Source organism: Larus michahellis, chromosome 18, assembly GCF_964199755.1.
Source record: "Larus michahellis chromosome 18, bLarMic1.1, whole genome shotgun sequence".
NCBI classification, from domain to species: Eukaryota; Metazoa; Chordata; class Aves; order Charadriiformes; family Laridae; genus Larus; species Larus michahellis.
The window spans coordinates 5964348-5991407 of NC_133913.1; the positions used below are offsets into that span (position 1 = coordinate 5964348).

At 63.0% G+C, this 27060-nt stretch overlaps 2 protein-coding genes across 2 annotated transcripts; both read left to right on the top strand.

Annotated features, from left to right (window-relative positions):
* Positions 1–1531: 1531 nt before the first annotated feature.
* Positions 1532–13025, top strand: KIF18B (kinesin family member 18B). Its single transcript, XM_074561996.1, has 15 exons — positions 1532–1877; positions 4615–4772; positions 5229–5333; positions 5582–5692; positions 7203–7400; positions 7624–7800; positions 8176–8250; positions 8370–8476; positions 8800–8920; positions 9147–9262; positions 10003–10217; positions 10971–11520; positions 12265–12360; positions 12535–12626; positions 12904–13025. Exons 1-15 carry the CDS (start codon positions 1532–1534, stop codon positions 13023–13025), a joined length of 2589 nt encoding a protein of 862 aa, XP_074418097.1.
* Positions 13026–18202: 5177 nt separating this feature from the next.
* Positions 18203–25871, top strand: GFAP (glial fibrillary acidic protein). Its single transcript, XM_074562260.1, has 9 exons — positions 18203–18684; positions 19405–19465; positions 20954–21049; positions 21134–21295; positions 22263–22388; positions 22602–22822; positions 23037–23080; positions 23684–23769; positions 24065–25871. Exons 1-9 carry the CDS (start codon positions 18209–18211, stop codon positions 24104–24106), a joined length of 1314 nt encoding a protein of 437 aa, XP_074418361.1. The 5' UTR covers positions 18203–18208; the 3' UTR covers positions 24107–25871.
* Positions 25872–27060: the final 1189 nt, after the last annotated feature.

The window sequence follows — 27060 nt, forward strand, 5'->3', positions numbered from 1 at the left end:
GGCCCGTCACCGCTGCCTCGGCGCAGGCAGGACGTGGCCCAATTAGAGGTGACAGCGGGTGCCTGGGGCCACCGGCCGCCTCCTGAGCAGCTGTGGCAGGGCGGGAGGATGGGAGCCATGAGGGACACGGGGGTGGCCCTGGGGGCCGGGTGCGGGGGTGGGCGTTTATCCCCTCGCCGGTCCCCGGTGCTTGTTTCTCAGCGCTAATTACCGGAGGACGAGGTGGCGGCCGGGCAGCGGGGGTTCGTTAGGGTTGAGGCGGTCAGCCCTGAGCTGTGAGGGGAAGGCCGCCATTAAGGCCTGGCGCAGCTGCATTCACCCACCCAGGCTGGCAGCAGGGGGGACCCCGGGCCCCCCAGCGGCACCCCCCCGGCCCTTGGCTGGGCTCTGTCCACCAGGCAGCACTCGGGTCGTCGGTTCCCGTGCCCTCAGGGGGCCGCCCGCGCCCGTCGGCCACGGCGGCAATGGGGATGGGGAGGGGGGGAAAGATGGCGGCTAGCCGGGGCACGGCGGGACTACAACTCCCGTGGGGCACCGCGCGGGGCGGGCGGGGCGCGGGGCACGGGGGAGCCAATGGGAGGGGGCGGTTTAGTGAACGGCCAATCAGGAGCGGGGGGCGTGGCCCGGCGGGCCGTTTGAAAGGGGTTGGAGCGACGGGTGAGCACCGGTGGGGGCGGCGGGGAAATGTCGATGGAGCCGGGGGAAAAGGGGGTCCCGGGAGGGAAATGGGGTCCCGGGAGAGGGGTGCGGGGTCCCGGGGGGGCGGGCAGGGTCTATAGCGCCTGGGGGAGCCGTGCAGTGTTCGGGAGGAGGCGGTGAGGGGGGCCCCGGAGGCGGTAGGAAGGGCCCTGGGCGGGGCGGAATGGGGCTGAGGGGCCCGGAGGAGGGGGTGCGGCTGTGGGGAGGGGGCTATAGGGGCACGGAGGGGGTGCGTGGCTGTGGGGAGGGAGCTATAGGGCCGTGGAGGGGGTGTGGGGCTGTGGGGAGCGGGCTATAGGACCACGGAGGGGGGTTGCAGCTGAAGGCGGGGGACGGACTATCGGGGCATGGAGGGGGGTTGTGTGGCTAGGGGGGCTATAGGGGCCTGGAGAGGGGTATGGGGGCTTGGGGGGGTGTGTGTGGCTGGGGAGTTCTGGGGCTATAGGGGCCTGGAGGAGGGACATGGCTGGGGGAAGGGGGGCTACAGGGCCCTGGAGGGGGGGGGTGTGTGTCAGGCTGGGGTGTCCTGATGGTGTTGGGTGGCAGGGGTGTCACAGGGGCTATAGTGGCCCAAAGGGGAATGAGGGGTCGTTGGGGAGGCTGGGGGGCCCGAAGGGGGTGTGGGGCTATTGGGGGGTGGCTATAGGGGCCCTGGTGGGGCTTAGGACAGGGAAGGGGTGGGAGCAGGGCACGGGGTGGGGGTGCGAGGTCTTGGCCTCCTCCTCCACTCCGTCACCCCCTGGCTGACCCATATCCCACCCCGTCCTCCCCACCAGAGTGCATGAGACCCTCAGGATATTCCAGCCTAGAGCTGTGTCCTGCAGCCGGCACCATGTCCCTGCCCCAGCTCCCCACTGTCCCCATGGCGCTGGGCCCCCCGCCTGAGGAGGGCAGCGTGACCGTGGTGGTGCGGGTGCGACCCTCCGCCCCCTGCGAGCGAGAGCGAGCTGCGCACCCCGTCTTGCGCATCGTCGACCAGCAGGTCCTCGTCTTCGACCCCGAGGAGCCCGGCGGTGCCTCAGGTGGCGTGCTGCCCACCCGTGGGCCCAAGCACCAGGGCAAGGACCTGAAGTTTGCCTTCGACCGGGTTTTTGGGGAGAAGGCCACGCAGGAGGAGGTGTTCCAGCACACTACCCACGACGTGTTGGACAGTGTCCTCAATGGCTACAACTGCTCTGGTAAGACCCAGCAAGTGCCTCTTATCCTTGCAGGAGCTCCTGCTCCATCCCTCCCGGGCTGGGTGGGCTCAGCGGAGCCATGGTTTTATTTTGGAAGCCCTCGAGCAGTTGGGGAAAGTGGCGGGGGGAGGAACACGACACCATCAATGCAAAAAGATATAGCCTTAAACTTGTTGGTGGCACCAAGCTGGGGCGGTTGCAAGTGCGATCAGGACAGGGACGATCCTGACACGGAAATGTCCCCTAATCTTGGCAGGTAAATGAGAGGAAGTGAAATGCGAAGCGTTCTGATTGAATCACAGAATGGTTTGGGTTGGAAGGGACCTTAAAGCCCACCCAGTGCCACCCCCTGCCCTGGGCAGGGACACCTCCCACCAGCCCAGGTTGCTCCAAGCCCCGTCCAACCTGGCCTTGAACCCCTCCAGGGATGGGGCAGCCACAGCTCCTCTGGGCAACCTGGGCCAGGGGCTCACCGCCCTCAGAGTAAAAACATTTCTTCCTGAGATCCAGTCTGACCTTCTCTTTGTCAGTTAAAAACCGTTGCTGCTCATCCTGTCACTACAGGCCCTAGGTCTCTCTCTCTCTTTCTTGTCAGCCCCCTTAATACATTGAAAGGCCCCAATAAGGTCCCCCTGGAGCCTTGTCTTCTCCAGACTGAACAACCCCAGCTCCCTCAGCCTCTCTCCGTAGCAGAGCTGTTCCAGCCCTTGGATCATTTTCCGGACCGGCTCTGACGGGCCCGTATCTTCCTCGTACTGGGGTCCCCAGAACTGGACCAGGTGGGGTCTCAGCTGGAGCAGGCAGGGTGAGATCTGCCTGGGCTGGAAAAGCAGGCGAGGAAGCAGGGTGTGAAGTTTAACACGGAGGAGTGCAAAGTCCTGCACCAGGGATGGGATAACCCAGGAGCCCCGTACAGGGAGGGACCTGGAGGTCCTGGCAGACAAGGAGCTGAATGGGAGTCGCAGCGTGCTGCGGCAGCAGCGAAGGCGAGGTCTTGGGCTGCATCCACCGTGGCATTTCTAGCTGAGGCAGATTATCCCACCAGCTGCTTGTCAGGGTGCTGCGTCCAACTCTAGGCCCCCCAGCTCCAGCAGGACGCAGGTGGAGTGGAGAAAGTCCAGAGGAGGCTGGAGAACCTGCCCTAGGGGGAAAGACTTCAGGAGTTGGGGCTCCTCTCCCTGGAGAAGAGAAGGCTCAGGGCAGACCTCATCAGTTGTTGAGTACTTGAAGGGAGGCTGCAGAGAGGATGGAGTTTCTGCCATCCTGAAGATGACAAGGGGCAACAGGTACAGGTTGCATTGAGAGAGGTTTCATTTGAATGGAAGAAAAACCCTTTTTACAGTGATGGAACAACATCCCCAGGGACACAGCCGAGTCCCCATGGCTTGAGGTGTTTGAGGCACTATGGACAGGGTACAAGATAATCCCATCCAGGCTCCTTTTTCCTTTTTGTGATGGTTGGACTAGATGACTAGATGATCTGAAAGGTCACTTCCAACCCAGGCAATTCTAGGACTCTGATTCCCGTAAAAGCTGGGACCAGATGGTGTCTTCATCTCCCTCCCAGCCCAGGCTCTTCTGTGATACTGGAGGCTGCAGCGGTGCTTGGCACCCTCGGAGATGGGATGTAGAGGATGGAGATGGGCGTTGGGGTAGAAAATGAGGCTGGGCAGACGCTTTCCAGGCATTTCAAGGGATGAGGATCGCTTGCTCTCCGCGCTCACAGGGTGGGAAGGATGGGAAGAAATCAGGTGGATCCATGGCACAAAGAGCACCTTGGTTTCACCATCCCTTCCCAGCCCAAATCGCCATAATGGGCAGAGCTTCGGGAGGATGCTGAGTTTCGGAATGGGATCTGGGATGGAGCAGACACATCTCAGGGTTCTTTGGGCGCTGCCGTGTCCCTTGCACGTGTCTCCCAGGCTGGCAGCAGTGCAAAGCCGGGTCTGAGAAGCTCCGTGCCAGGTCTGAAAGCTCCTCGCCGGCCGCCGCAGACCCTCGTGCTGTTCGCAGGCTGTCAGCCGACGAGCGGCTTAACGAGCCCATCACTTCTGCGAAGCAGGCACCGAGCGGGAGACGACTGCTCTCCTGTCTAATCACGTGCCGGGCCGGGCACTGGGACTGGAGGATGCTATTCCTGGCTCTCCAGCGTGCTCTGTGAGCCGTTGAAGGCTGCCTCTGTCACCATGCCCACCTGGCAGGCACGGCTCGTGTCTCTATCTGCATAAAATAACTCCGGGATCCGTAAATGAGAGAGTTGTGAAGCACCGAGTGCTGCTAATGGGGAGAAGGGCTGAGGCTCTCTAGCTGAGCGTGTCCTGCTCTGATGGTGATGCTTCAAAGAGGATGTTGAAGGATGGGGGGGAAAGTGAGATGAATTACAAGGTCTGGAAGAAGAAACACCTTCTGGCGAGAGACGGGGGAAGGGGGCTGCTCAGCTTGTTAAAGGGGAAGGTTCGGGGTGACTTGAGCATCGAAGCAGGTGATGGTTTGGGCACGCGCTCTGTCTCTGTCTGATGAATTAGAGAGGCTGAAACGAGGAGAAAAAAAACCAAAAACCTGCACTAACGGGTAGTGCAGCCAGCGCGGAGGGTAATTAGCATTGCCTCGTCTCCGCAGAGCCTGCGAGTGACCCCCGCCACAGGGGTTGCTGCGGGAAGTTCTCTTCCCCGGCACTCCCTACGCCGCTCCCGTTAATTAACGATCGTTTCCACCGTCTACCCTTTTCTCCTCCCAGTGTTTGCCTACGGCGCAACTGGAGCGGGAAAAACCTACACCATGCTGGGCTCGGAGAAAAACCCCGGCATCATGTACCTCACCATGGTGGAGCTCTACAAGAGGATCGAGGCCAGGAAGGAGGAGAAGAGCTGCGAGGTCCTCGTCTCCTACCAGGAGGTACGCTGCCGCCGAGCCATATCCCCTCCTGCCTCTGGGTTGCTTTTGCTAAGATTTGGGGTTGATCTGGAGCCCGTAGTGCCACGCTCGAGGCTGCCAGCTGTGCCCAGTGTCACCAGGGCAGCCCTAGAGCCCGACTGGAAGCAGGCTCACCCATCCAGTTTGGTGAATGGGTGCTGCCGTCTGGAGTTGGGGAATTTTCTCTTCCGTGCCATGGTCCCTGTAGGGATGAGGGCTTCCTGGCTGAAAGGGCTTTAGAGGAGCGGTGGCATGGTGTCTTGCCAGTAAAGCCCTCCCAAGCTGTCCTCTGCGTTTGGAGCACCATCGGCTGCTCTCCAGGTCCCGGAGGTGGTGTTGGGGACACCAGGTTGTGCGTGACCCTGGGGTACAAAGCTCCTCTCCCTGCTCGCTGCCGGGGAACTAGACCTCAGCCTTACATCGAGTTCCCTGCTCCAGGTGTACAATGAACAGATTCACGACCTGCTGGAGCCCAAGGGCCCTCTGGCCATCCGGGAGGATCCCGAAAAAGGAGTCGTGGTTCAAGGACTCTCCTTCCATCAGGTGGGTATAAAAATGGGCACTGCCTACGCCAGTTCTGAAAGCGAGCGCCTGTCCTGGGGACACGGCGGGGTGTGAAGATACGGGGGTGCTGCCTGCACGGCTCTTGGCTGGCAGCAAACGTGACCCCGAGCTGAAATGACCCCCGCGGAGCTGCGGGATGCCTCAGCGTGCGTCGCTGTGGCCGCTCGGCGTCTCAGTGCCTGTGTTCGGGATGTGCTGACACCTTCCCTCTGCCCATTCTCTCCCAGCCCGCGTCGGCAGAGCAGCTCCTGCAGATGTTGGCCAACGGCAACAAAAACCGGACGCAGCATCCCACCGATGCCAACGCCACCTCCTCCCGCTCGCACGCCATCTTCCAGGTGAGGGCCGGCGGTTGCGGTATCGCTCGGGAGCTGTGCCGAAAATGGGGCTAGAGAGCAAGCCCCTGCCAGGACCAGCGTCGTGGGGTTCCTGCTGCCGCTCGTAGCATGCCATGGGGAAAACCGGAGTGGTCATGGCTCTGAAAAAAGAGGAACGGGGCTGGGCAGGCCACTAGCCAGTGCTGCAGCAGGACAGCACATACTGGTGGTGCTGGTGGCCACGTCTCCCCGGGCAGCCCCGTACTCCCAGCTTGGCGTTACGTCTCCCAAGGGCCGAAATTTCACTTTGGGCTTTTGACTCTTGTCGGCTTGGCGTGAGGGAGCTGTACCTAAAACCTGACCCAGAGCAAAGCGGGGCCAGTTATCGCTGGCTCGTGCGTGTTCCTCCCCCCAGGTGCCACGGGCAGGCTGCTGTCTCCTCTGTCGTGTCCCCCTTGGCACCGAGCCAGGAATTACGCTTCCCTGGGCGGGGGTTGGGGGGGGGGGATGTCTGTAAATTTGGCCCCTGCTTTCTCAGTGCTCTCCTGCACAAACCTGCCTGTTGATTTCAATTCCAGCCAGGCCTTTCCCTGAATTAGCAGGGCCGTCACGGCTGCGTGGGGAGACGGAGGGCTCTGACTGTAATTTCAGTCTGGACCTGGTGCTTTGCCTGTTGCTGCTTGCAGGGGGGAAGTCCAGGTGCCTGGATGCTTTCCCAGCCGGCTTCCCAGCTGGGCTTGTCGGTGGGTGCTGGATTCCTGCCTGCCGCGAATCCATTAGCTGTGCTGGAAATGTGCCCTTCCCGCTGCCGGCTCTGCATCCCGGCAGGCGAACCGCGGTCTGGTGAGGACGCAGGACCAGTTACCAGCCTCTGTGGCACCTCCGGTCCATGCAGGAGTTGCTCCTGGGGGGCTGAGGGTGTTACAGGGTGGTGGAGGAAGCATTTGCTTCTCCTGGGAGATCTTTAGGGATGCAAAAGGGGAAGTTAGGAAGTGATGCTGCCAGGGGAGTCTCGGTGGCTGTGTCCCTCCTTGCCCACACCAGCCGGGAACTGGGCTCAGCACAGAGAGCCCTGGCTGGATGCCTCCATGGGGGCACTGCCAGATCGCGTCTGGGGGCTTGCAGCCCCCGTTGCCGTCGGAGTTTGCTGGCGAAGTCCACAGTCGGAGTCAAGGCTGGGGCTGCCGCGTACGTGAGCACTTCCAGGGTCATGCCGGGGCTCTGGGTTGGCGCATTGCCCTTCCGGGACCCAACCAGCTGGACCCCGCTCGCTCAGCAAGCGTAGGAGATGCTGATTATTTTCCGTAGCTCTGTCACTTCTTGCGAGATCCCTTCCGTGGCTTTGCTACTTGTATCGTCGCCAAGTTTTTGGCTTGTCTTCGCAGCGTGCCGGGCTCCTCTGCTCGATCTCACAGCCCGTGTGATCCCCTTTGCCATACTTTTATAAACATTGAAACCGGCGGTGCTGCCTCCAACCAGCAACCCCGTGTGCCTTGCTGAGCTGCGGCCCCACCGATCTCTGTCCTCGCAGATCCACGTGAAGCAGCAGGACCGCGTTGGTGGCCTCGCTGGGGATCTGCAAGTGGCCAAGATGAGTTTGATCGACCTGGCAGGCTCGGAGCGAGCTTCAGTCACCAACGCCAAGGGCGAGAGGCTCCGGGAGGGTGCCAACATCAACCGCTCGCTGCTGGCCCTCATCAACGTCATCAACGCGCTGGCTGATGCAAAGGTAACGCTGATCGCGTGGCCCTGCCGGGCTCTGGCTCTCCAGGGAGGGTGAATGCGGGGGGTGTCTTCCAGCGATGGTCTGGCCAGTGCGGTGAGGACGGCAGCCTGGGCTGGGCTCCGAGAGGTGCCGTGGGATGTGCGTGGCCGTTCCCTTGCGACACAGTATTCGGACCTGAGCGCTCAAGGGCCAAAAGCTTGAGCGGACTCTTGATCTCTTGGTACAGAGCAAGAAAACCCACATCCCCTACCGGGACAGCAAGCTCACGCGCTTGCTGAAGGACTCCATTGGTGGCAACTGCCGCACCATTATGATCGCCGCGGTGAGTCCCTGCATGCTGGCCTACGAGGACACCTACAACACCCTCAAGTATGCCAACCGGGCCAAGGACATCAAGCTCTCGGTGAGGACCTGGTGTTGTGACGATGATCTCCCGTGTGTTTGGGAGCTGCTGGGGATGGGTGGGAAGGAGCCTGGTGCCTGGTGGGGTATGTTAGTGGGTGCCTCCCTTCTCCAGCTTGAGTTTTCCAGCTCTGGGGGTGCTGCACTGGGCAGAAAGCGGTTGATGAAGCTGCAGACACTGTGTGCCTGGTCTTCTGCTAAAGCTCCTCAGCCCAGAGCCCAGAAAGGCTTGTGACCAAGACAGCGGGTCCCTGAGCACTGATTGTGTCCGCTGCAGCCACCCTGGAGCCTGGAGGAGGCTGAGGAGCTGTGTCAGGAGAGGGACACATGCTGCCCCAGTGCTTCCTTAACCTCTCCCTTGTCCCCGTCTCTGCAGCTGAAGAGCAACGTGCTCAGCTTTGACTGCCACGCTAATAAATATGCTGCGATCTGCGAGCAGCTGAAAGCAGAGGTGAGATGCTGGCAGGGAGGGCAGGGTGCTGTCTTTAGCCGTGGTTTGCTTGGGACGCGGACCTCCGAGCTCCTGGGGGTTGCGAAACCATCTAAGCAAGAGATGATCCTTCCTCGCAGGTGGCAGATCTGCGGGCAAAGCTCCGGGCCTACGAGGACACTGCCCGGCAGGCAGAGAACCAGGCGCCACAGCCTGCCCTCAGCTCCAGCCCGGTGGAGCTGCCCAGGTGAGTCTGGTGGGGAGGAGGGACAGAGCTCGGTGTGACCTCCTGGTGTCCCCCGGGTCAAGGACCCTGCAGGGTTTTAGTGCTGGTTGGAGCCCGGGGCGTCCGTCAGAGAGCAGATGAGCTTCTCTGCTGGTGTGCACCACCATCTCGACTGTGGTCGGGTGTAGTTAGAACCTGGGGGACCACAGCGCGTGAGCACCGAGGGAAGCTGGGTTCCAAAGGCCAAATCTTCTGTTTGAGCCATCCCAAAACTTCTTACGCAAAATGACGGCTTCACCAGAGGATCTTCTCTGGCTCAGTGGCTTCTTCTCTGTCTTCTGTAGGCTGGAGGAAGCTATCTCGAAGACATGCTTGGCCCTGGAGGATGAGATGGAGTGTAATGGAGAGCAGCAGGAGCTGGAAGCTGGATGGCCTGTTCGTCTGCAGCTGGAATCGGTGGAGGAGGTGAGAGAAGGGACGGGCAGCGTGGGAGGGCTTGGCGTGATGAGCAGGGGACTCAAATACCCGCGTGGGGCACGCTGGGCGTGCTGGGAGAGGGCAGGAGCTCAGCCTGGGGTCCTGGCTCGGTACGTGCCAGCGAAACCCTTTCCCTTCCCAGCTAACAGAGAGTTTGGGGACCAAACTCAGCTCAAATATGGGATAATCTCAAGCTTTTGGGTGGTTGCTCCAGGCTCCAGAGGAAAAGCCTCCCAGCAGCCCCGGAGCAACCCACCAGACAGACGATCAGCTGGACCCAAAGAAACCAAGCTGCCTTCTACAGGGGTTGTCCGGCAGCCAGACAGAGACGTGAGTGTTCTTGTGCTGTCCCTATGTGCCACTTCCCCTGGTTTGCCTACGGAGGACGGGTTGTCCACCCTCCTGTGTTGCATGTACCCATCCCACGGATGGTCTAGATGGACGTGCACCCCGGTCTTTGCAGATGACTGCCTGCCCTGTAAAATAAGGGGTTTGGCCCTTGAGGATCTAATCCCACAGGATAATCTGTCCTGGAAATGCCAGCAAGGAGGGTTTCCAGGCACAGCGACTGTGTGAGCCTTAAGTGCACGTCGTTAGTCCTGAAATTACCTCCGCAAAGTCTTTCCTCCTGCCTCAGCTCCCCCAGGCCCTGCCCTGGCAGGGCTCCCGTGGCACCATCTGCGGATGTCTCTGCCCCGAGCGTCTTGGCGGAATGAACCTCTTTTAGAAAGGTCTCTGGAGGGAGGCTGGCCTCGACGCGTGCCTGGATCCCGGTCTGCCTCTAGCCGAGCTAACGAGTGTCTGAGGCCTGGCAAAAAGCCTGTGGATGCCGTTTGGTCCCTTGTAACCAACAGGCGAACGTGCAGGTCGGGTTGTCCAGCAAGAGATTTGCAGCTTGGGTATCTCGCAGCTTCAAAGCTTGTCTCTCTTCCCTGAAAACTCTGCTAATAGGCTCTGCCTCGCTCAAGGAGGTGTCTCCGAGGTGATGCCGGTGGTGCTGAGCCTCTGGTACTGGTGATACTGGCTCAAGCTCACCTACTAACCGGTTCTTGGGTCTGTCTCTGTCCCAGGCTTGTAGCCGCTATCCTGAGCGTTGCCCGAAAGCAATATTCCCTCCTGAAGGCTGCCAACCTCCTAACTCCTGACATGGTCTCGGAGTTCGAGGAACTGGAGCGCCTGGTCCATCAGGGGGCTGGCGTAAGCCTGGAACAAGCCACGTCTCCGAACAGACCCTCGGAGGTCGGCGGGGCCACCCCAGCCCAGGAGACGCAGCAGGGCTGTGACGGTGAGGGGTCTGCGTTAGGGACGGTGGGTGCCGTCCCCTCTCCTCTGTCTCGGGGTGCACTGGAGGAGCCGGTGGGGGTGGGAGCAGCTCCCAGCCGTGGGCACAGGGCAGAGAGATGAGTTTCTCCTGACGTGGTGCCCGGCGGGTTGTGCCGAGAGCGGCTCCGGCCTGGCTTTGTAGAGCGATTCAGGCCAGCCAGCATCTCCAGCAGCCCGGGGCACGGCAGGAGCCGCTGAGCAGCCCTTGTCTCCGGGGAGCTCAGCATGTTTGTGCAAGTCAGCTTAAACGTGAGTGATGTTTCTGCTCCAGGAGACCAAAGCAGCAGTTCTGATCTTCATTATTTTATTTTCTTTTTTTTTTCCATCTTGTTTACTCCTCCATGGTACGTTTTGCCCAAGACCATCCGGCTGTAGCCTCCCAGCCGGTGGCCTGCATCTTCCTCCTCACCCTCAGTCCCAACGCACCAACCCCATGGCGACGCCGTGGGCTCTGAAGCCTGTTTTTCCAGGGACAGACCACGGGGCGCGCTCGCTCTGGGACCAGTCCGGTGCCTTTAGGGCTGGCGAGGCGCAGGAGTATTTGTGCTGGCTCTTTTCCTCTGGGTTTAACGCGGTTTGACGGAAACACCCGCTGGCAGGCGGCTGCTGTAGGGTTCGCTGAGCTGTGACGGGGGGCGGAGGGGGATGCCCCGGGGTCTGCGGGTACCTGGGAGCTGCAGGCAGGGAGGTGACTGTTTCTCCTCCTCTCTTTCAGCAGCGGCGTCTGTCGCCGTGGCCGGTGCCCCTGTGCCGAGCGCTGCCCTGCAATGCTTGCAGCAGCTCGCTCCGCTCTCCGGTCCCACGCCGACAGCTCCCAGCCCCGCTAAGAAGAGGAGGAGGTCTGAGATGAGCGACGACAACGCTTCCCAACCGGCAACTCCCCGTGGCCTCAAAACACGGATAAAACGCCAGCGGAGAGGTGGGAAAGAAGCCGAGACTCCCCAGGCGACGCAGAGCCCAGGCAGCCCCTGTCTGAAAGCGGCAGCCCAGACGCCCCTCGTCTCCCCGGTGCCGTCGTGTTGCACCTCCAAAATCTGCCCGCCGACGGTCACCAAAAGCCGCGTGCCCCTGGCGATGTCGGCCGCCCAGAACTGCTGCACCCTGCCTGCTGCGCCCGTCCACGACCTGAACGTGACTTTCGAGATCTGCGACGTTGGTGATTCACCCGGCGCGGCCAAGCCGGTTGCCTTCAGCCTGTCCGAATTCCCCGTCTGGGACAACATCCAGAGCTTCCTGAACAAGCGGGACGGTCCCGTCGCGCCCAAGTAAGTGCTGCTCTGTATGGGTTACCCGCGTTTTTGGGGATCCCCTTCCGTGGCCTCGCCGTCCGGGCGGATCGCTGCAGCCCGGCTCAGAGGGGAGGCTGGGCCCGCAGACGGGCAGCCAGCGGGCCGAGCTCTCGTGTGAATCGCTTGCAAAGATAGATAAAAAGCATTCCAAGGAAACCTAGTTCTCCTTTTCCCTTTGGACACGGAGGAGCATCCTCCAGATGGCTTCTGGAGCCCGAGCGCTGGTGGGGAAGAAGGTGAGGCATCGCCTCCCCTCCCCGAGGGGTTGGAGCGAGGGTCGGGACTGCGCAGAGTCAGGGGGGTTTTTTGGGTGGTTTTTTGGGGTTTGGTTTTTTTTTTTTGTTATTGCTGGTGCCTCAGAGAGGCTCTGGCTCTTACAGAGCTGCGTGGATGTGTGTGACCATCCGAATCCAGAGCTTGGCACTCCCTCGGTAACGCGGGACACCCTTAGGGTCTCCCTGTCTCCTCCTATAGCTCTAGGAAACGGTCCCTATGGAGGGTAACTGGGGAAACTGAGGCACGGGGGAATGGCCCTGCCTCGGGGAGCAGCAGTAGTTGGGTGGCTGCCACCACCTGCGCGGATCTCCTGAGGGTTTATCCCTGTCTGAATTATTTTCCCCCGCAAAACCAGGCAGGTTTCCTCTGGCTTCTGTTGCCTCCCAGCCCCGTGAGAGCGGGCGCTCGGGATCTGGCCCTGGCACTAACCCTCTTTTCCTGCAGAGCCTGCGTCCCGCTGCTTCCCGTGAAGAGTTCCTCCATCCCAAAGCCCTCCTCGGTTTCCAAAGTGTCCGCACAGAAGCGGAAGCGAGCGGAGAGGTGAGACGGCCGCCCGTGCCCCAGGGCGCTCCTGTGCAGCAGCTCCTGCCCCTGCTCCCACTGGAGCTCCAGGCCCCGTCCCTCGCCTGTGGCATCTGGGGACAACGGGGGACCTCTGCCCTCAGCCTCGGCCTTCAAAATGGCCTTTTTTTTTTTTTTTTTCCTCTTCCCTAGAACCACTTCCCGCTCCCTGGGTGAGCTCCGGAGCCGCGTCCCCCCTGTCCCCAGCAGCAGCAAGAGACCTGCGCCGCCCTCCCGCATCCCGGGTGAGTCCTGCCTCGGGCCCCCCAGCGCCCTGGGGCCGTGCCAGCCCCCTTCCAGTTCAGGGCTGGAGTTGGCGGGGGGGGGGGGGGGGGGAGGAAACACCTGGAATTGGGCATTTGGTGCCCGTGGAAGATGGTGTTTGGGGTTTGCAGCTTCCTGGCTGAAGGGTGGAATGGGGGAGGGAGGTGGCAGCGCCCCCCATCCCTGCCAGGAGGGGACCTGGGTTTGCTGCTGCTTCTTACCCAGGAGCTGCCTCATCTCCTTCTCTCCTTTTTCCAGCCTCCGACCATCCTTCGGCCCCCCTCACCCGCAAAGGCAGCAAGAACGCCACCAAATCGCTCGCGGCCCCTCGCAGGGCCCCCCCTGCTCCCACCCCCCAACCCATGAAGCTCTTGTGCTGACGGCTCCCCCCCCCCGCCCCCCCCGCCACCTCCCTCCCACTGTTCAAACCCGGCTGCCAAACTTCTCCCTTTTCTTCTCGCCTCCTTTTTCCCCCCCGAATCCTTCCTCCACCCCCAAGCCCTTCTTCTACCCCTAAAGCCCCCCCCCGCCGCCAGCTGCCCCCTCTCCTGGTTACGTTCCCCCATTGCGTGTTACCCCCCCACCCCCGGCCTCGGCGCAGCCCTGCGTATATTTTTGCGGCAGATGGATTATTGCTGTTCCCTCTCAGCCCCTCTCTAATCCGCGCCGGGGTGTCGAGTGCTAACAGATGGGTGATGCTAAGAAATAACACGCGCTTTTAATAAATCTTTTCGTTTCCAACCGAAGGGGCGAGGGGAGACGTGCGCCTCTTCCTCCTCGCCTCCCCCTCGCCCCGGGGAGAGGGGCCGGGGTTAACGGCTCCCCTCGGAAAGGGCCTGGAAAAGGCCTTTGCCCCTCGGGGCTGGGCTCCGGGGGGGGCTTCCCCTCTTCCCCCCCCACCCCTGACGTCTCCCAGCAGTGGGGGGAGCCCCAGGGGGTGCCTTCTGCCCCCTTTACTGTGACCCAGGGCACAGGCCGGGGGGGGGGCGGTGGGGGCTGCCTGCCCTCCTGCTGCTTTGCTTAAAGATGGGGCAGAGCGTTTCCCGGATCTTTCCCGCTGCTAAAAACCTGTCACTGCCCGCCCCCCGTCACCGTGTCCCCCCTCCAGCTGCCTGCAGGCCCCCAGTCCTGGGGCAGAGAGTGGCCAGAGCCAGCGGGGGGGGGTCATACTGGTGGAACTGGGGCAGCACAGAGGGACAGCTTCTTGCTGCCACATCTTTTAACCCCCCAGAAGCTCCTTGTCCCCAGCCAGCCCTGTCCCTGGGCCGGGCAGCCCCGAGGTCCCCCCCCAGTGCCCTGGGACGGTGTCACCAGCGAGGACCAAGGGTTTTGCCTGCAGAAACGCCCGCTTTGGGCCACCTTCCTACCCCCTTGGTGACGCTGGGTGTCCCCATCCTGCCACAAAAGTGACGTCCCTTGGGACAGGCAGTGGGTGACAAGGGACTTCCATCCCCACAGCCTTGCTGCTGGGGGACGGTGACTGTCCCCTCGCACCCCTGTTTCCCCCCTTTCGTGCCACGCCAGGGCACATCTGGGCACTGGCACAGCTGGCCGCCGGCGCCAGCTGCCCTTGGGGGTGACAAAGTGTGGCAGGAGCAGGACAGGGAGGGCAGAAGCGGCTGGGGACGCGCTGCCGTCCCATGGGGACCGGGGTCACCGCCTCCTGGCAGCGGCACATCTCGCCTTTGTCTTCTCAGAGGCTGGAAGCTTCTAATTAAAACTTCTCAGCCCTCTCCCAGTTCGTTTGTCTCATTAAGCGGCGGGTGGGGGGGAGAGGGGGGGGCAGAGCCCTGCTCCGCGTCCCCGCAGCCGCCGGGAGTGACAGCTTTTCCCCGCTTTGATCCCGGCTGCGTAGGAGCGGGGAGAAAATCAGTCTCCGGGGAGCGACGCGGGGGCTGACGCAGGACCCCGCTGCCTCCCCCCCACCCCACCCCGTCCCCTGCCCCGCCAGGGCTGCGCACCCCGGGGGACGGCAGCAAGGGGATGGAGGTCCCTTGTCACCCTGGGCTGTCACGCAGCGTGTGTCCCCAGGGACGTCACTCTTGCGGCAGGATGGGGACACCCAGCGTCACCAACAGGGTACGAAGGTGGCCCAAACCGGGCGTTTCTGTGGGCGAAACCCTTCGTCCTCGCTGGTGACACCGGCCCAGGGCAAGCGGGGAGACGTGGGGCTGCCCAGCGTGGGGACAAGGAGCTTCTGGGGAGTAACAGACGTTGTCCCTCTGTGCTGCCCCAGTGCCACCAGTCCCACCAGTATGACCCCCCAGTGGCTCTGGGTCCCCACAGATCGCACCCAAGGGGCCATGGCCATTGCCACGACCCTCTCTGACCGGCCACTGTCGGTGGCCCGGCGATGGTGGCCGTGGTCCAGCGGGGCCTGGCTGTGTGTCCCTGTCAGGGAGCCTTTCCCGGCCATCGGCTGCCATCTAGCTGCCAGCCCTGTCCCCAGCCCTGTCCCCGCAGCGTCCCCTGCACCCCAGGGACCCCCCCTGTCCCCCAGGTCCATCCCAGCAGCCTCTCGGGGCACCCACCGCGTGCTGCTCCGCGGGTGCCACCACGCGTCCCTTATGTCCCCGTGTCCCCAAAACACCCCCATCGCCTGCCCGGGCTGTCCCCAAGGACAGTTTGTGGCCAAGACGCCGTGACTCGGGGGGGACAGTGCCCATGGTGGCCCTGTGCCCGTCACCGCTGTCGCCCTGGATCCATTCCCCCCCCCCGTGTTTCCCGGCAGCGCGGTGCCCCGGCACAAAGGCCCCCCACGGCTGTGCCGGCTCCGGCCCCGCACAAAGCCCCTTTCACCCGCCCTGGCACCCGGCCCGTGCCCGCGGAGGGGTCCCGGCCCTCACCCCCCCACCACCACCCCCGCCATGGGCCAACGGGGGGCAAAGACCCCCCAAACTCATTGCACGTGTGACCGGCGACAAGGCCACAGCCAGGCAGGATCGGGCCCCAGCCCCGGCCAGGCTGCAGCGGTGACGGGCCGACGCCCCCACAGACCCCCCCCCCGGGGTGGAAGGGACTTGGGAGGCTTCAGCCACTTTTAATTAGCAGCCTGCCTTAATTAGCAACCGGCCTTAATTAGCAGCCTGCCCCGCGCTGCCGGCCGGCCTGCCAAGCGCCTCGGCCCCTCGCTGGGGCCACCCGGCTGCGGCGGGGGGTGCTGAGCCGCCGGGGCTCGTCCCGGGGAGGGGGGGCACGACACGGGGAGCGTGGGTGTGCGTGGGTGTGGTGGGGGTGTGTGTGTGCGCGCGCACACGTGTGCATGTGTGTGTGCGCGTGTGTGTACATGTGCATGTGTGCACGCGTGTGTGTGTGCATGTGTGTGTGCGCGTGTGTGTACATGTGCATGTGTGCACGCGTGTGTGTGTGCATGTGTGCGCGCGTGTGTGTGCGCGCATGCGTGTGTGTGCGCGTGTGTGTACACGTGTGTGCGTGTCTGTGCAAGTGTGTGTGTGTGCATGCACACGTGTGTATGCACGTGTGTGTGCGCACACGTGTGTGCATGTGCATGTGCATGCACACGTGTGTGCGTGTGTGTACACGTGTGTGTGCATGTGAATGTGCATGTGTGTGCATGCACACCTGTGTGTGCATGTGTGCGCATGTGTGTGTGCGTGTATGTGCACACACGCGTCTGTGTGCGTGTGTGTGCACGCGTGTGTGCATGTGAGTGTGTGCACACGTATGTGCGTGTGTGTGCGTGTGTGTGCGTGTGTGTGTGCATGTGAGTGTGTGCACACGTGTGTGCGTGTGTGTGCGTGTGTGTGTGCATGTGAGTGTGTGCACACGTATGTGCGTGCGTGTGCATGCGTGTGTGTGCACGTGCGTGTGTGCGCATGTGCGTGTGTGCGCGCGTTTTTGCACACGTGCGTGCGTGTGTGTGTACATGTGTATGTGTGCATGCACACATGTGTGCACACGTGTGTGTGCGTGTGTGTGCATACGCGTGTGTGTGCATGTGTGTGTGCATGTGTGCGCGTGTTTGTGCACACGTGTGTGTGTGTGTCCATGCATGTGTGTGTGTGCACGCGTGTGTACAGCGGGTCGGCCACACGTGTGATATCGTGGTGCCCGCGGTGGATACACGGATTTTGGGGGGTGTGAGCCCGCACACAGGTCCGTACCGGCCGCATGCGTGGTCTGCGTGTACAGCCGTGCACGCGTGTGTGGCGGGGGGTGTGTGTGTGGCAGGGTGTGTGCACAGGCATGCGGGGGGGGTCTGTGCGCACACATGTGTGTGTGCCTGTGAGGGCACGTGTGTTTGTGTGTACACGTGTGCGCGCACACATATGTTTGCACACGTGTGTTTGTGTGCACGTGTGTGTTGTGTGTACACGTATGTTTGTGTGCACACACGTTTGTATCCACACGTGTGTTTGTGTGCACGCCTGTGTGTGCAGGTGTGTGTTGTGTGTGCAGGTGTGTGTTTGTGTGCACGTGTGTTGCGTGTGCACACGGGTGTTTGCGTGCACACGTGTGTTGTGTTTGTGTACCTGCGTGTTTGCGTGCACAGGTGTTTGTATCCACACGTGGGTGTGTACGCGTGTTGTGTGTGCACACGTGCGGGGGGGTGTGCACATTTGTGTTTGTGCGCATGTGTGTTGTGCGTGTGCACACGCGTGTTTGCATGTACGTGTGTTGTGTGTGTGCACACGTGTGTCGTGTGTTTGCATGTATATGTGTGTTGTGTGTGTGGTGTGTGCGCACACGTGTGGTGTGTGTGCACATGTGTGTTGTGTGTGTGCACACGTGTGTTGTGAGTGCGCACACGCGTGTTTGCATGTACATGTGTGTTGTGTGTGTGCACACGTGTGGGGTGTGTGCACATGTGTGTTTGCATGTACATTTGTGGTGTGTGTTGTGTGTGCACACATGTGTGTGCGCACACGCGTGTTTTCATGTACGTGTGTGTTGTGTGTGGTGTGTGTGCACACGTGTGTTGTGTGTGTTGTGTGTGCACACACGCATGTTTGCATGTACATGTGTGTTGTGTGTGTGCACAGGTGTGTTGTGTGTGCGCCCGTGTGTTTGCATGTACGTGTGGGGTGTGTGTGTGCACACGTGTGTTGTGTGTGTGTACACGCGTGTTTGCATGTACATGTGTGTTGTGTGTGTGCGCAGGTGGTGTGTGTGTGCACACGTGTGTTTGCATGTACGTGTGTGTTGTGCGTGTGGTGTGTGCGCACACGTGTGTTTGTGGCACGGCAGCCAGCCCCCCCCCACACACACAACCCCCCCCGCCGCTGCCCCGCCGTGTGGTGCCCAGCCCCACGCTGCCCCCCGGTGCTCACACCGCCGTTGCCCCGTGGCCACCGGTGGCCACCGCTCTGCCTCCCACCCTGGCGCGTCCCCCGGGTGCCCCCCGGCCGCGGCGTTGGGGTGGGGGCGGCGGGGGGCCGTGCCGCGGTGCCAGGCTGGGTGCCAGGGCGCGTCCGCGCCCGCCGGGCGCCACAAAGGCCGGCTTTTGTGCCTGTTCTTCGGCTCTCTGGCCGGTGGCCACCGCCGGGGGGGCAACCGGGCTCCATAAAAACCCCCGGTCCCGGCACATCCCACCCCCTGCGGCATGGAGAGCCAGCGGCTGTCCTCCTACGGCCGCCGCTTCGGCCCCGCCGCCCCGCTGTACCGCGCGCTCCCCGCCAGCCCCCCGGCTCGGCCGCGGGCCACCCCCCGTGCCCGCAGCACCCAGCCGAGTCCCCGCGGGGGGGCCCGCCTGGGCTGGGGCAAGATGGACTTCTCGCTGGCCGCGGCGCTCAACTCGGAGTTCCGGGAGACGCGCACCAACGAGAAGGTGGAGATGATGGAGCTCAACGACCGCTTCGCCAGCTACATCGAGAAGGTCCGGCTCCTGGAGCAGCAGAACAAGGTGCTGGTGGTGGAGCTGAACCAGGTGCGGAACCAGGAGCCCTCGCGTCTGGCCGACGTCTACCAGGAGGAGCTGCGTGACCTGCGGCGCCACGTGGAGCAGTTGGCCACCGCCAAGGCCCGTCTGGAGATCGAGAGGGACAACCTTGCCGAGGACCTCGGCAGCCTCCAGCAAAAGTAAGGTGCTGCCCTGCGCAGGGTAGTCCTGGGGACCAAGGTGGCCACCAGGAGCAGGATGATGGTGGGGACCAGGGTGGTGATGGGGACCAAGGTGGCCACCAGGAGCAGGATGATGGTGGGGACCAGGGTGGTGATGGGGACCAAGGTGGCCACCACGAGCAGGATGGCCCCAGAGAGTAAAGTGGCCACCAGGACAGGACTGAGAGGGACCCCTGGGATGGGTTTCAAGGGGACTACCAGGACCAGGGTGGCCACCGGGACCAGAGTTGCAGCAGGATAGTGATCGGGGTTTTCCTGGGGACCAGTGTGGTGATGGGAACCACGGTGGTGACAAGGACCAGAGTGACCCCTGGGACCAGGATGGGGACCGGGGTGTCCCCAGGGATCAGAGCGGCCACTGAGTCAAAGACCAGGGTGGCCGCTAGGACCAAGGTAGCCCTGGGGACCAGGCACAGGTGGAGACCAGGGTGGTGACAGGGACAGGGGTGGCAACGGGGACCGGGGTGACCCCTGGGACCGGTGTGGGCGGTGGTGGGGCGGGGGGCGCGGGACGGGCACGTGCGCTGGCACAGGGCGCTGGGGGAACGGGGCTGCGTCAGCCCGGGGGAGCCCGGCCACGGGGCTGAGAGGAACGGTGCTGAGTAACGGTGCTAACGAGTCACGGTGGCCAACGCGTCATGGTGGCCAACGCGTCACGGTGGCTCTGCTCGGGCGCAGGCTGCAGGAGGAGGTGACCCTGCGGCTGGAGGCCGAGAGCAGCCTGGCTGCCTACAGGCAGGTGAGGGCAAGGGCCGGATCCTGCGCCCCCGTCTGCACCCCGGGGGGCTCGGCCCCCAGCTCAGCCTCCCGTGGGGATGGAGCGGGGATGGAGCCGGGATGGAGTGGGGATGGGGATGGGAATGGCGGGGACAGGATGGCGATGGGGCTGGGATGGGCAGGGATGGGGCAGGAAGGGGCAGGGATGAGGAAGGATGGAGCAGGGATGGGGATGGGATGGACAAGGATGGGCAGGGATGAGCAGGAATGGGATAGAGACGGACAGGGATGGGGCAGGGATGAGCAGGGATGGGGTAGGGATGGACAGAGGTGGGCAGGGATGGAGTGGGGATGGGCAGGGACGGAGCGGGGCTGGATAGGGATGGGACAGGGGTGGATAGGGATGAGGCAGGGATGGGGCAGGGAATGGCAGGGATGGGGCAGGGATGAGGCAAGGATGAGCAGGGATGGGGGTGGAATGGAGCAGGGACGGGCAGGGATGGAGTGGGGATGGGCAGGGATGGGACTGAGGTGGGCAGGGATGGAGCAAGGATGAGCAGGGATGGGACAGGGATGAGCAGGGATGGGGTTGGGAGATGGGGCAGGGAAGATGAAGGATGGAGCAGGGATGAGCAGGGATGGGCAGGGATGAGGCTGGGATGGACAAGGATGTGCAGAGATGGAGCAGGGATGGACCGGGGACGGAGCAGGGATGGACCAGGGACGGGACAGGGATGGAGTGGGAATGGATGGGGGGGGCAGGGATGGAGCTGGGCCGGGGCCGGGATGGAGTGGGGATGGGGCAGGGAATGGCAGGGACGGAGCTGGGATGGGGCTGGGACAGGGCTGGGATGGGGCACGGATGGGATGGGGATGGGGCAGGGATGGGCAGGGATGGAGCAGGGATGGAGCGGGAAAGGGGTTGGGATGGAGCAGGGATCGGGCAGGGATGGGACAAGGATGGGGTAGGGATGGGCAGGGATGGGGCAGGAAGGGGCAGGGATGAGGAAGGATGGAGCAGGGATGGGCAGGGATGGGGATGGGATGGACAAGGATGCGCAGGGATGGAGCAGGGATGGACCGGGGACGGGACAGGGATGGAGTGGGGATGGACAGGGATGAGCATGGATGGGGCAGGGATGGGATGGGGATGGGGCAGGGATCGGGCGGGGATGGACAAGGATGGGGCAGGAAGGGGCAGGGATGGGGAAGGATGGGCAGGGATGGAGCAGGGATGGAGCAGGGATGGAGCAGGGAAGGGACAGGGATGGAGTGGGGATGGAGCAGGGATGGGACAGGGATGGACATGGACAGATGGGACAGGGATGGGGCAGGGATGGGGAAGGACAGGGCAGGGATGGGCAGGAGCAGGCAGTGAGGGCCTGGGATGTCTCGTGGTGGGCGGAATCGGGCAGGGATGGGCAGAAGGAGGCAGGGATGGGGCAGGAGCAGCAGCTTGGGAGGGAGCAGACCCTGGGGATGGTCCCTCCCGTCCCCCCTGCGGTGGCAGGACGTGGACGCCGCCGCCTTGGCTCGCCTGGACCTGGAGCGGCGGGTGGGGACCCTGCAGGACGAGATCGCCTTCCTCCGCAAGGTCCACGAGGAGGTAACCCCGTGCCGGGGGGGGGGGGGGGCTCAGGGGGGTCCTGGGGCTCGGGGGGGGCCGGGCTGATCCCCAGTGTCGCCCCAGGAGCTGCGGGAGCTGCAGGAGCAGCTGGCCCGGCAGCGGGTGCACGTCGAGGTGGACACCAGCAAGCCGGACCTGACGGCCGCCTTGCGCGACATCCGCAGCCAGTACGAGGCCATGGCCACCAGCAACGTCCAGGAGACCGAGGAGTGGTACAAGTCCAAGGTGCACTGGGAGCCGGTCACCCAACGGATGGGTGGCCTTCGGAGGTGTCACCTTCTTGGGGCTGGGGTTGACGCCCCTAGGGTTGGATGGCTCTGCTTGGTGGTGGCTGTCCCCTCCTGGGATGTCACCTTCTCAGTTGGGTGGTCCTTCCTGGTGGTGGTGCATGGGGTTTGGCATCCCCGCTGTCCCCACTCATGTCCCGTGTCCCGGTTGGGTCCCCGCGGGAGCAGGGATGTGTCCCCCACAGTGAGTCACACAGGCACGGTCCCTAAGGAGTTGTGTTCACAGTGACGTGGCCCATGTGCGCCACCCCACAGAGGTGGGGACGTGTCCCCTGTGACATCCCACAGCACCATCCCTCCCACCTGCAAAGCAAGGACATGTCCCCAGCAACACCTGCCGTCAGGGATGTGTCCCATGTCCACTGTCCCACCACCCCAAGAGAGCAGGGACGTGCCTCCACCACACGTGCCATCAGCCGCGTGCCCCACGTGCACCGTCCCCTCCACCTACGAGAGCCAGGACACGTCCCTGGCACCACGTGCCATTGGGGACACATCCCGTGTGCGCTGTCCCCACGACACGTGCTGCTGGGGCCACGTCCCTCCCATGGGAGCTGGGACATGGCCCCAGGACACGTGCCTTTGGAGAAGTCCCTTATGTCCCTTCCTGCTGTGGGAACAAGGACGTGTCCCCGGTGCCACATCAAGTGCACGTCCCATGTGCATGGTCCTCTCTGCCACGGGAGAAGGGACATGTCCCCAGGGACACATGGCACTGGGGACGCGTCCCATGTGCACTGTCCCACCACCCTGCAGTAGCAGGGACGTTTCTCCACATGCCACGTGCTACTGGGGCCATGTCCCTCCCATGGAGCAGAGCTGGGTCATGTCCCCACGCCATGTGCCACCGGGACACGTCCCTGCCGTGTGTTCCCATCCCATGGCACGTGTCCCCCCGTCACCAGTTTGCCGACCTGACGGATGCGGCCGCCCGGCACGCGGAGGCCCTGCGTGCGGCCAAGCAGGAGGCCAACGAGTACCGGCGCCAGCTCCAGGCCCTCACCTGCGACCTGGAGGCTCTGCGGGGTTCGGTAGGTGATGGCCATGGGGTGCAAGGGGAGGGACACGGCCTCGGGGAGCTGCCACCACCACGGGGTTCCCTGGCACGGCGGTGGGGACTGCCACCCAGTGCTGGGGGAACGGCTGGTCCCCAAGGCTGGGAGCTGGATGGGCACCGTGGAGAGCCCCTCACTCCTGGCAGAAGGTGGCCGTGGAGGGTGTCACCTCCCCTCGTGGCCCCCCAGAACGAGTCCCTGGAGAGGCAGCTGCGGGAGCTGGAGGAACGCTACGCCCTGGAGACGGCCGGCTACCAGGACACGGTGGTGCGGCTGGAGGAGGACATCCGCAGCCTCAAGGAGGAGATGGCCCGGCACCTACAGGAGTACCAGGATCTGCTCAACGTCAAGCTGGCCCTCGACATCGAGATCGCCACGTACCGCAAGCTGCTGGAGGGCGAGGAGAGCAGGTGACAGCGCAGAGGGGGCTCCCTCCTGCCCCTCTCCCCCTCCCTGGCCATGTCCTGTACCATACCCCAGTCCTCGTGGTCCCCCTGGGGTGTCCGACCTGCCTGGGGACTATCCTCCGTCCCTCCTGCCCCAGCCCTGGGCAGGGCTGAGCTGGTGTGTGGGGGGGTGGCAGGATCCCGATGCTTCTCCAACACCCCCCCGTCACTCCTCCAGGATCACCATCCCCGTGCAGAGCTTCTCCAACCTGCAGATCCGAGGTGAGGCTGTGGCCACACGTCGGGCACAAGCGGGGGTGGCTTCTGGGGGCTTCGTGGGAGGAGGCACCATCTTGGCTGTCCCTGCCCCATCCAGAGGGACCAGGAGGTTTTCCTCCAAATCTCAAGGAACCAGGACTCCTGGGTTCTCCCAGGCTGGGGGGAGAAGTGTGCCATGGCCACATCCCCAAGGCCAGTGATGTCCCCAAGGCCAATTGTGTTCCCCAGTGCCAACTGTGTCCCCAAGGACAGCCCTATCCCCAGGGATGTGCCCAATCACATCCAAAAGCCACCCACGTCCCCATGGCCAACCACATCTCCAAGGCCAAATGTGTCCCCAGTGCCAACTGCGTCCCCAGGGCTAATCACGTCCCAAAGCCAGCCACATCCTCAGTGCCAACCACATCCCCAACAGCATCCCCAAGGCCAACCACGTCCCTCAGGCCAACAGTGTCCCTGAAGCTGGTCATGTCCCCAGGGCCACTGCGTCCCATGGTTCAGGGTTTTCCAGCCCAGCCTGTTCCCTTTGGGCCCCTCCACTTGAGCGTGGCTGGAAGAGCTACCCCAGGCACTGGGTCACCTCCGTGTCCTGCCCACATCCCCTAGAGACCAGCCTGGACACGAAATCCGTGTCAGAAGCCCACGTGAAGAGGAGCATCGTGGTCAAAACTGTGGAGACCAGAGATGGAGAGGTGGGAAGTCCTCATCTGTGTCACACATGCTGCCTCCCCTCCACCCCGCCTCCCCATGGGAGGTCCCCAAGGGGGTCACTCATCGTGCACTTGGGGCCACCATCCATCAGCCCGAGGACCAGTGATCCCAGTGCCCTGCCAGCACAGATGAGCTGGCTCTGGACCATGGTGGAGCTAAGCCTGGCAGAGAAAAGTGTCCCCATCCCTGTCCCCAAGCTCGTTCAGAGCCCAGGCAGGCTCAGCCAGGGAGGAGAGCCTGAACCCGGGGTGACGGTCCCTCTCCTTCTGCCTCCAGGTGATCAAGGAGTCCAAGCAGGAGCACAAGGAGGTGATGTAGGGCCGGGGAGCCGCAGCAGCCGCACGCTTGTAGCCGTAGCTCCGTAGGTCCTGTCCGACGCTGCGAGGGAGCCCCACGGCTGGGCACAGGGTCGCGGGAGGAGCCGGCGGTGCTTCGGCGGGGGGCATCGCCCTCCTGCCCACCCCTCGCCTCTCCCACATCGCCCCGTGCCCCAGGGACCCCCCTGACACCCTGTTCGGGGCTGGCTGACGGCAAAGCACCCGTCCCACCGGGCACCGTGTGGGAAGGGGATGGGCAATACCCGGGGGAGGCGAGTGGTGCCGGGCGGAGCCGAGCTGCCCCGCTGGGATGCTGCGCGTCCCCACGGCACGGAGGGGACGGTGATTTAAGGTCCGTGCCCACGCTCGTGCTGAGTCTCCAGCTCGCCGGTGCCCACGGAGAGAGCCCGTCCTGTTTCGATCTCCACGCACTGGTTGGACAAAACGATGGTGCCAAGAGCATCTCTCCCTGCATCCCGCCTTGCTGCCCACCCTCTGGTCCGGGAGGCCACCCCGAATCTCCCCAGTGCACCCAGGCCCTGAGCATCCTTGGCGGGGGGGGGCTGCAGGGTGCAAGGTACTGGCTGGTGAGGGACATTTCCCTGTCACCAAGCATTGGTTGGGCTTAACCAAGAGGCAGGGGCAGGACGAAGAGGAGGATGGAGAGGCAGGACACTGTTGGGATGGTATCAAAGGGTGACGCAATGGGGATAACGAGGGGTTCCTGGGGACACTGGGGTGTCCAGGGTGGTTTGTGGGGCCGGAGCAGCGATGGGCACAGCAGGCTGGGTGGCCTCGTGGGCTTCTCCTGGAACAGGGCTATGGGGCTGTGCTGACCCCCACTGGGTGTCCCCCACCAAGGTGTCCGAAGGTGTTCCCATCGCCACGGTGGGGAAAACCAGTCCTGAGGTTCTCGTGGCGAGGGGTGACCCACGGCCGTGCACCTGGCCCCTCGCCTGGGGGTCCCACGCAGGTGAAAATGGAGAGGAGGGGAGTGCAGAGGAGGAAGAGGAGGAGGGTGTCGGGGCACCCACGGGTGATCTCACAGCAGGAGGTGCCTCCCGTGACCCAGGAGTGACGGGGAGGATGGACGGAGCCATCCTCGTCCTGCCTGTCCCCCCCTGGGTCACAGTAGGAGCCAGGGGGGACAGGGACTGGGGCTGCCTCTGTCACAATCCTGCCAATGGAGCCCAAGTCCACCCCCCCATGGGCCTTCAAGATGAGGTTGGAAGAAATCCCTCGTCCCTGGGCTCCACGTGGCCCTGTCCCCCCATCCGTCCTCCCCCCAGACCAGCACATGCCACCAGTCCACCCAGGGCCACCGCCCAGCCCCGCGCTCACCCGCAGCCCCCGTCCCCACCTTTGATTTAGCTACTGACCACGAGCCAAGCCTGCCCTGATGCCACCTAACGCCGGAGCAATGACCCAGCAGCGCTTCTCGTCCCCCGTTAAGCCCTTTGGGATGAGCACACGGGGTGCCACTCGGATGCCATCCCCCTTGTCCCCTCTGTCCCCCTCGTCCCCTGGCTGAGGCGCTGAGCCTGCTTTGCAGCTAACGGCTCCAGAAAGGCCATTCCCAGGGGCAGGAGACCCGCGTGCTGCCCAGGTTTGGCATCTGGGGTGGGACGATGGTGGCCCGGGGGGGGGCTCAGTCCCCTGCGAGCAGACTCCGGCTGGAGCTTTGCAGCCCACGTCGCTGCTGAATTGATGCACTAACGCCCGCCCGCGGCAGCTCGAGATGAGAAATAAAGCTAACGCAAGCGCTGCGCTTCCATGGTCGTGCCTGCGATGCGCCGGTGACGTGGGTTATTTGGGATTAGCCGGGGCGGCGAGACCCTTTGGAGCCCAAACCAAGCTCGGACTCGCCAGGGGACACAAGCTCAGCGCTGTACCCCAAGGCATGGCCAACGTGTCATGGAGCAATGCCCCCCAAGGGACTGCAGCCTCCCCAAGGGGAGGTGGGTGCCGGAACGACCCCCCCCGGCCATCAGGCCGGCAGTGGGGTGGGAGAGACCCCTTTCCCAGGAGGGAGGGAGAGGAAGCAGGGATCTACTCGGGGTTCTTCAACCTCAAACCAGCTCCTTTCCCGTACAAACCCAGGCTGCGGTTCCTGGGAAGCTCCTGGGATGGGCTGCAGCTGCCAGGACTGATGGAGGATTTGAGCTCCTGCACCGTCTACGTGGTTCAAGTGCCTGAGCACCACCAGGACCCTCAAGGCTGCCCCCCCCCCCCCCCCCGACAGTGGGATTTCTCTTGGGAAAGCTGAAATCCCCAAAGCACATCCTTGGAAAAAGGAATGGAGATGAGCCCCATGGGGAAGTCCTGCTCCTTGCCGAGGAGCAAGCAAGTGGTCACCTAAACCCTGTAGAGATGCCATCCTCTTTGGAGGACCTGCATAATGATTTTGTCAGGCACAAATATAGACTCACGAGTCTGTGCTGAGTCGGGTGAGTTAAAAAAAACGATCAAAACCCAGAGAAATTTATGAAGAAAATCACCAGACTAATTTGAAAAAAATTATTTTTTCATTCAAGAATGAAAAAAAGTTTAAACCAAAATTTAAAAAAAATGGGCTTGTTCCAGCTAAGGAGCTCAAAGGAAGATTGAACGTTTTGAAACGTTGGCATTCAGAGTTCTCAGCAAGTGAAAAAAAGCTTAAAAAAGGGTAGAGAAAAGCAAGAATTAATTGGATTAAAATAGTTCGGTGGATCTTTTTAGCAGCCTCTTAGAAAAACAGCTCTAATAAATCACTGATGCGGTTCGAAAACTCTGTAGAGCTTGGCCAGAAGATCTCGCAACAACTCCAAGTATTCTTTTGAAAGGGACTATATTGAACTTAAAACCCCACCACAAGCCCGCAGCAGGGCCAGGAACAAATCGCGGCGGTGGGAAATCCCCGCCTGCCCCTACTAAGTCGTGCCAACCCGCGGCACGGGGAGTTTTCCACATCGGTCT

Bases quoted from the DNA above. Each gene is read 5' to 3' on its own strand.
- KIF18B (XM_074561996.1), top strand. From the start codon at position 1,532: ATGTCCCTGCCCCAGCTCCCCACTGTCCCCATGGCGCTGGGCCCCCCG. The intron at 5,334-5,581 runs GTGGGTATAAAA...ATTCTCTCCCAG, and splicing joins AAGGACTCTCCTTCCATCAG to CCCGCGTCGGCAGAGCAGCT. The intron at 7,801-8,175 runs GTGAGGACCTGG...CCGTCTCTGCAG, and splicing joins CCAAGGACATCAAGCTCTCG to CTGAAGAGCAACGTGCTCAG.
- GFAP (XM_074562260.1), top strand. From the start codon at position 18,209: ATGGAGAGCCAGCGGCTGTCCTCCTACGGCCGCCGCTTCGGCCCCGCC. The intron at 18,685-19,404 runs GTAAGGTGCTGC...GCTCGGGCGCAG, and splicing joins CTCGGCAGCCTCCAGCAAAA to GCTGCAGGAGGAGGTGACCC. The intron at 22,389-22,601 runs GTAGGTGATGGC...GTGGCCCCCCAG, and splicing joins TGGAGGCTCTGCGGGGTTCG to AACGAGTCCCTGGAGAGGCA.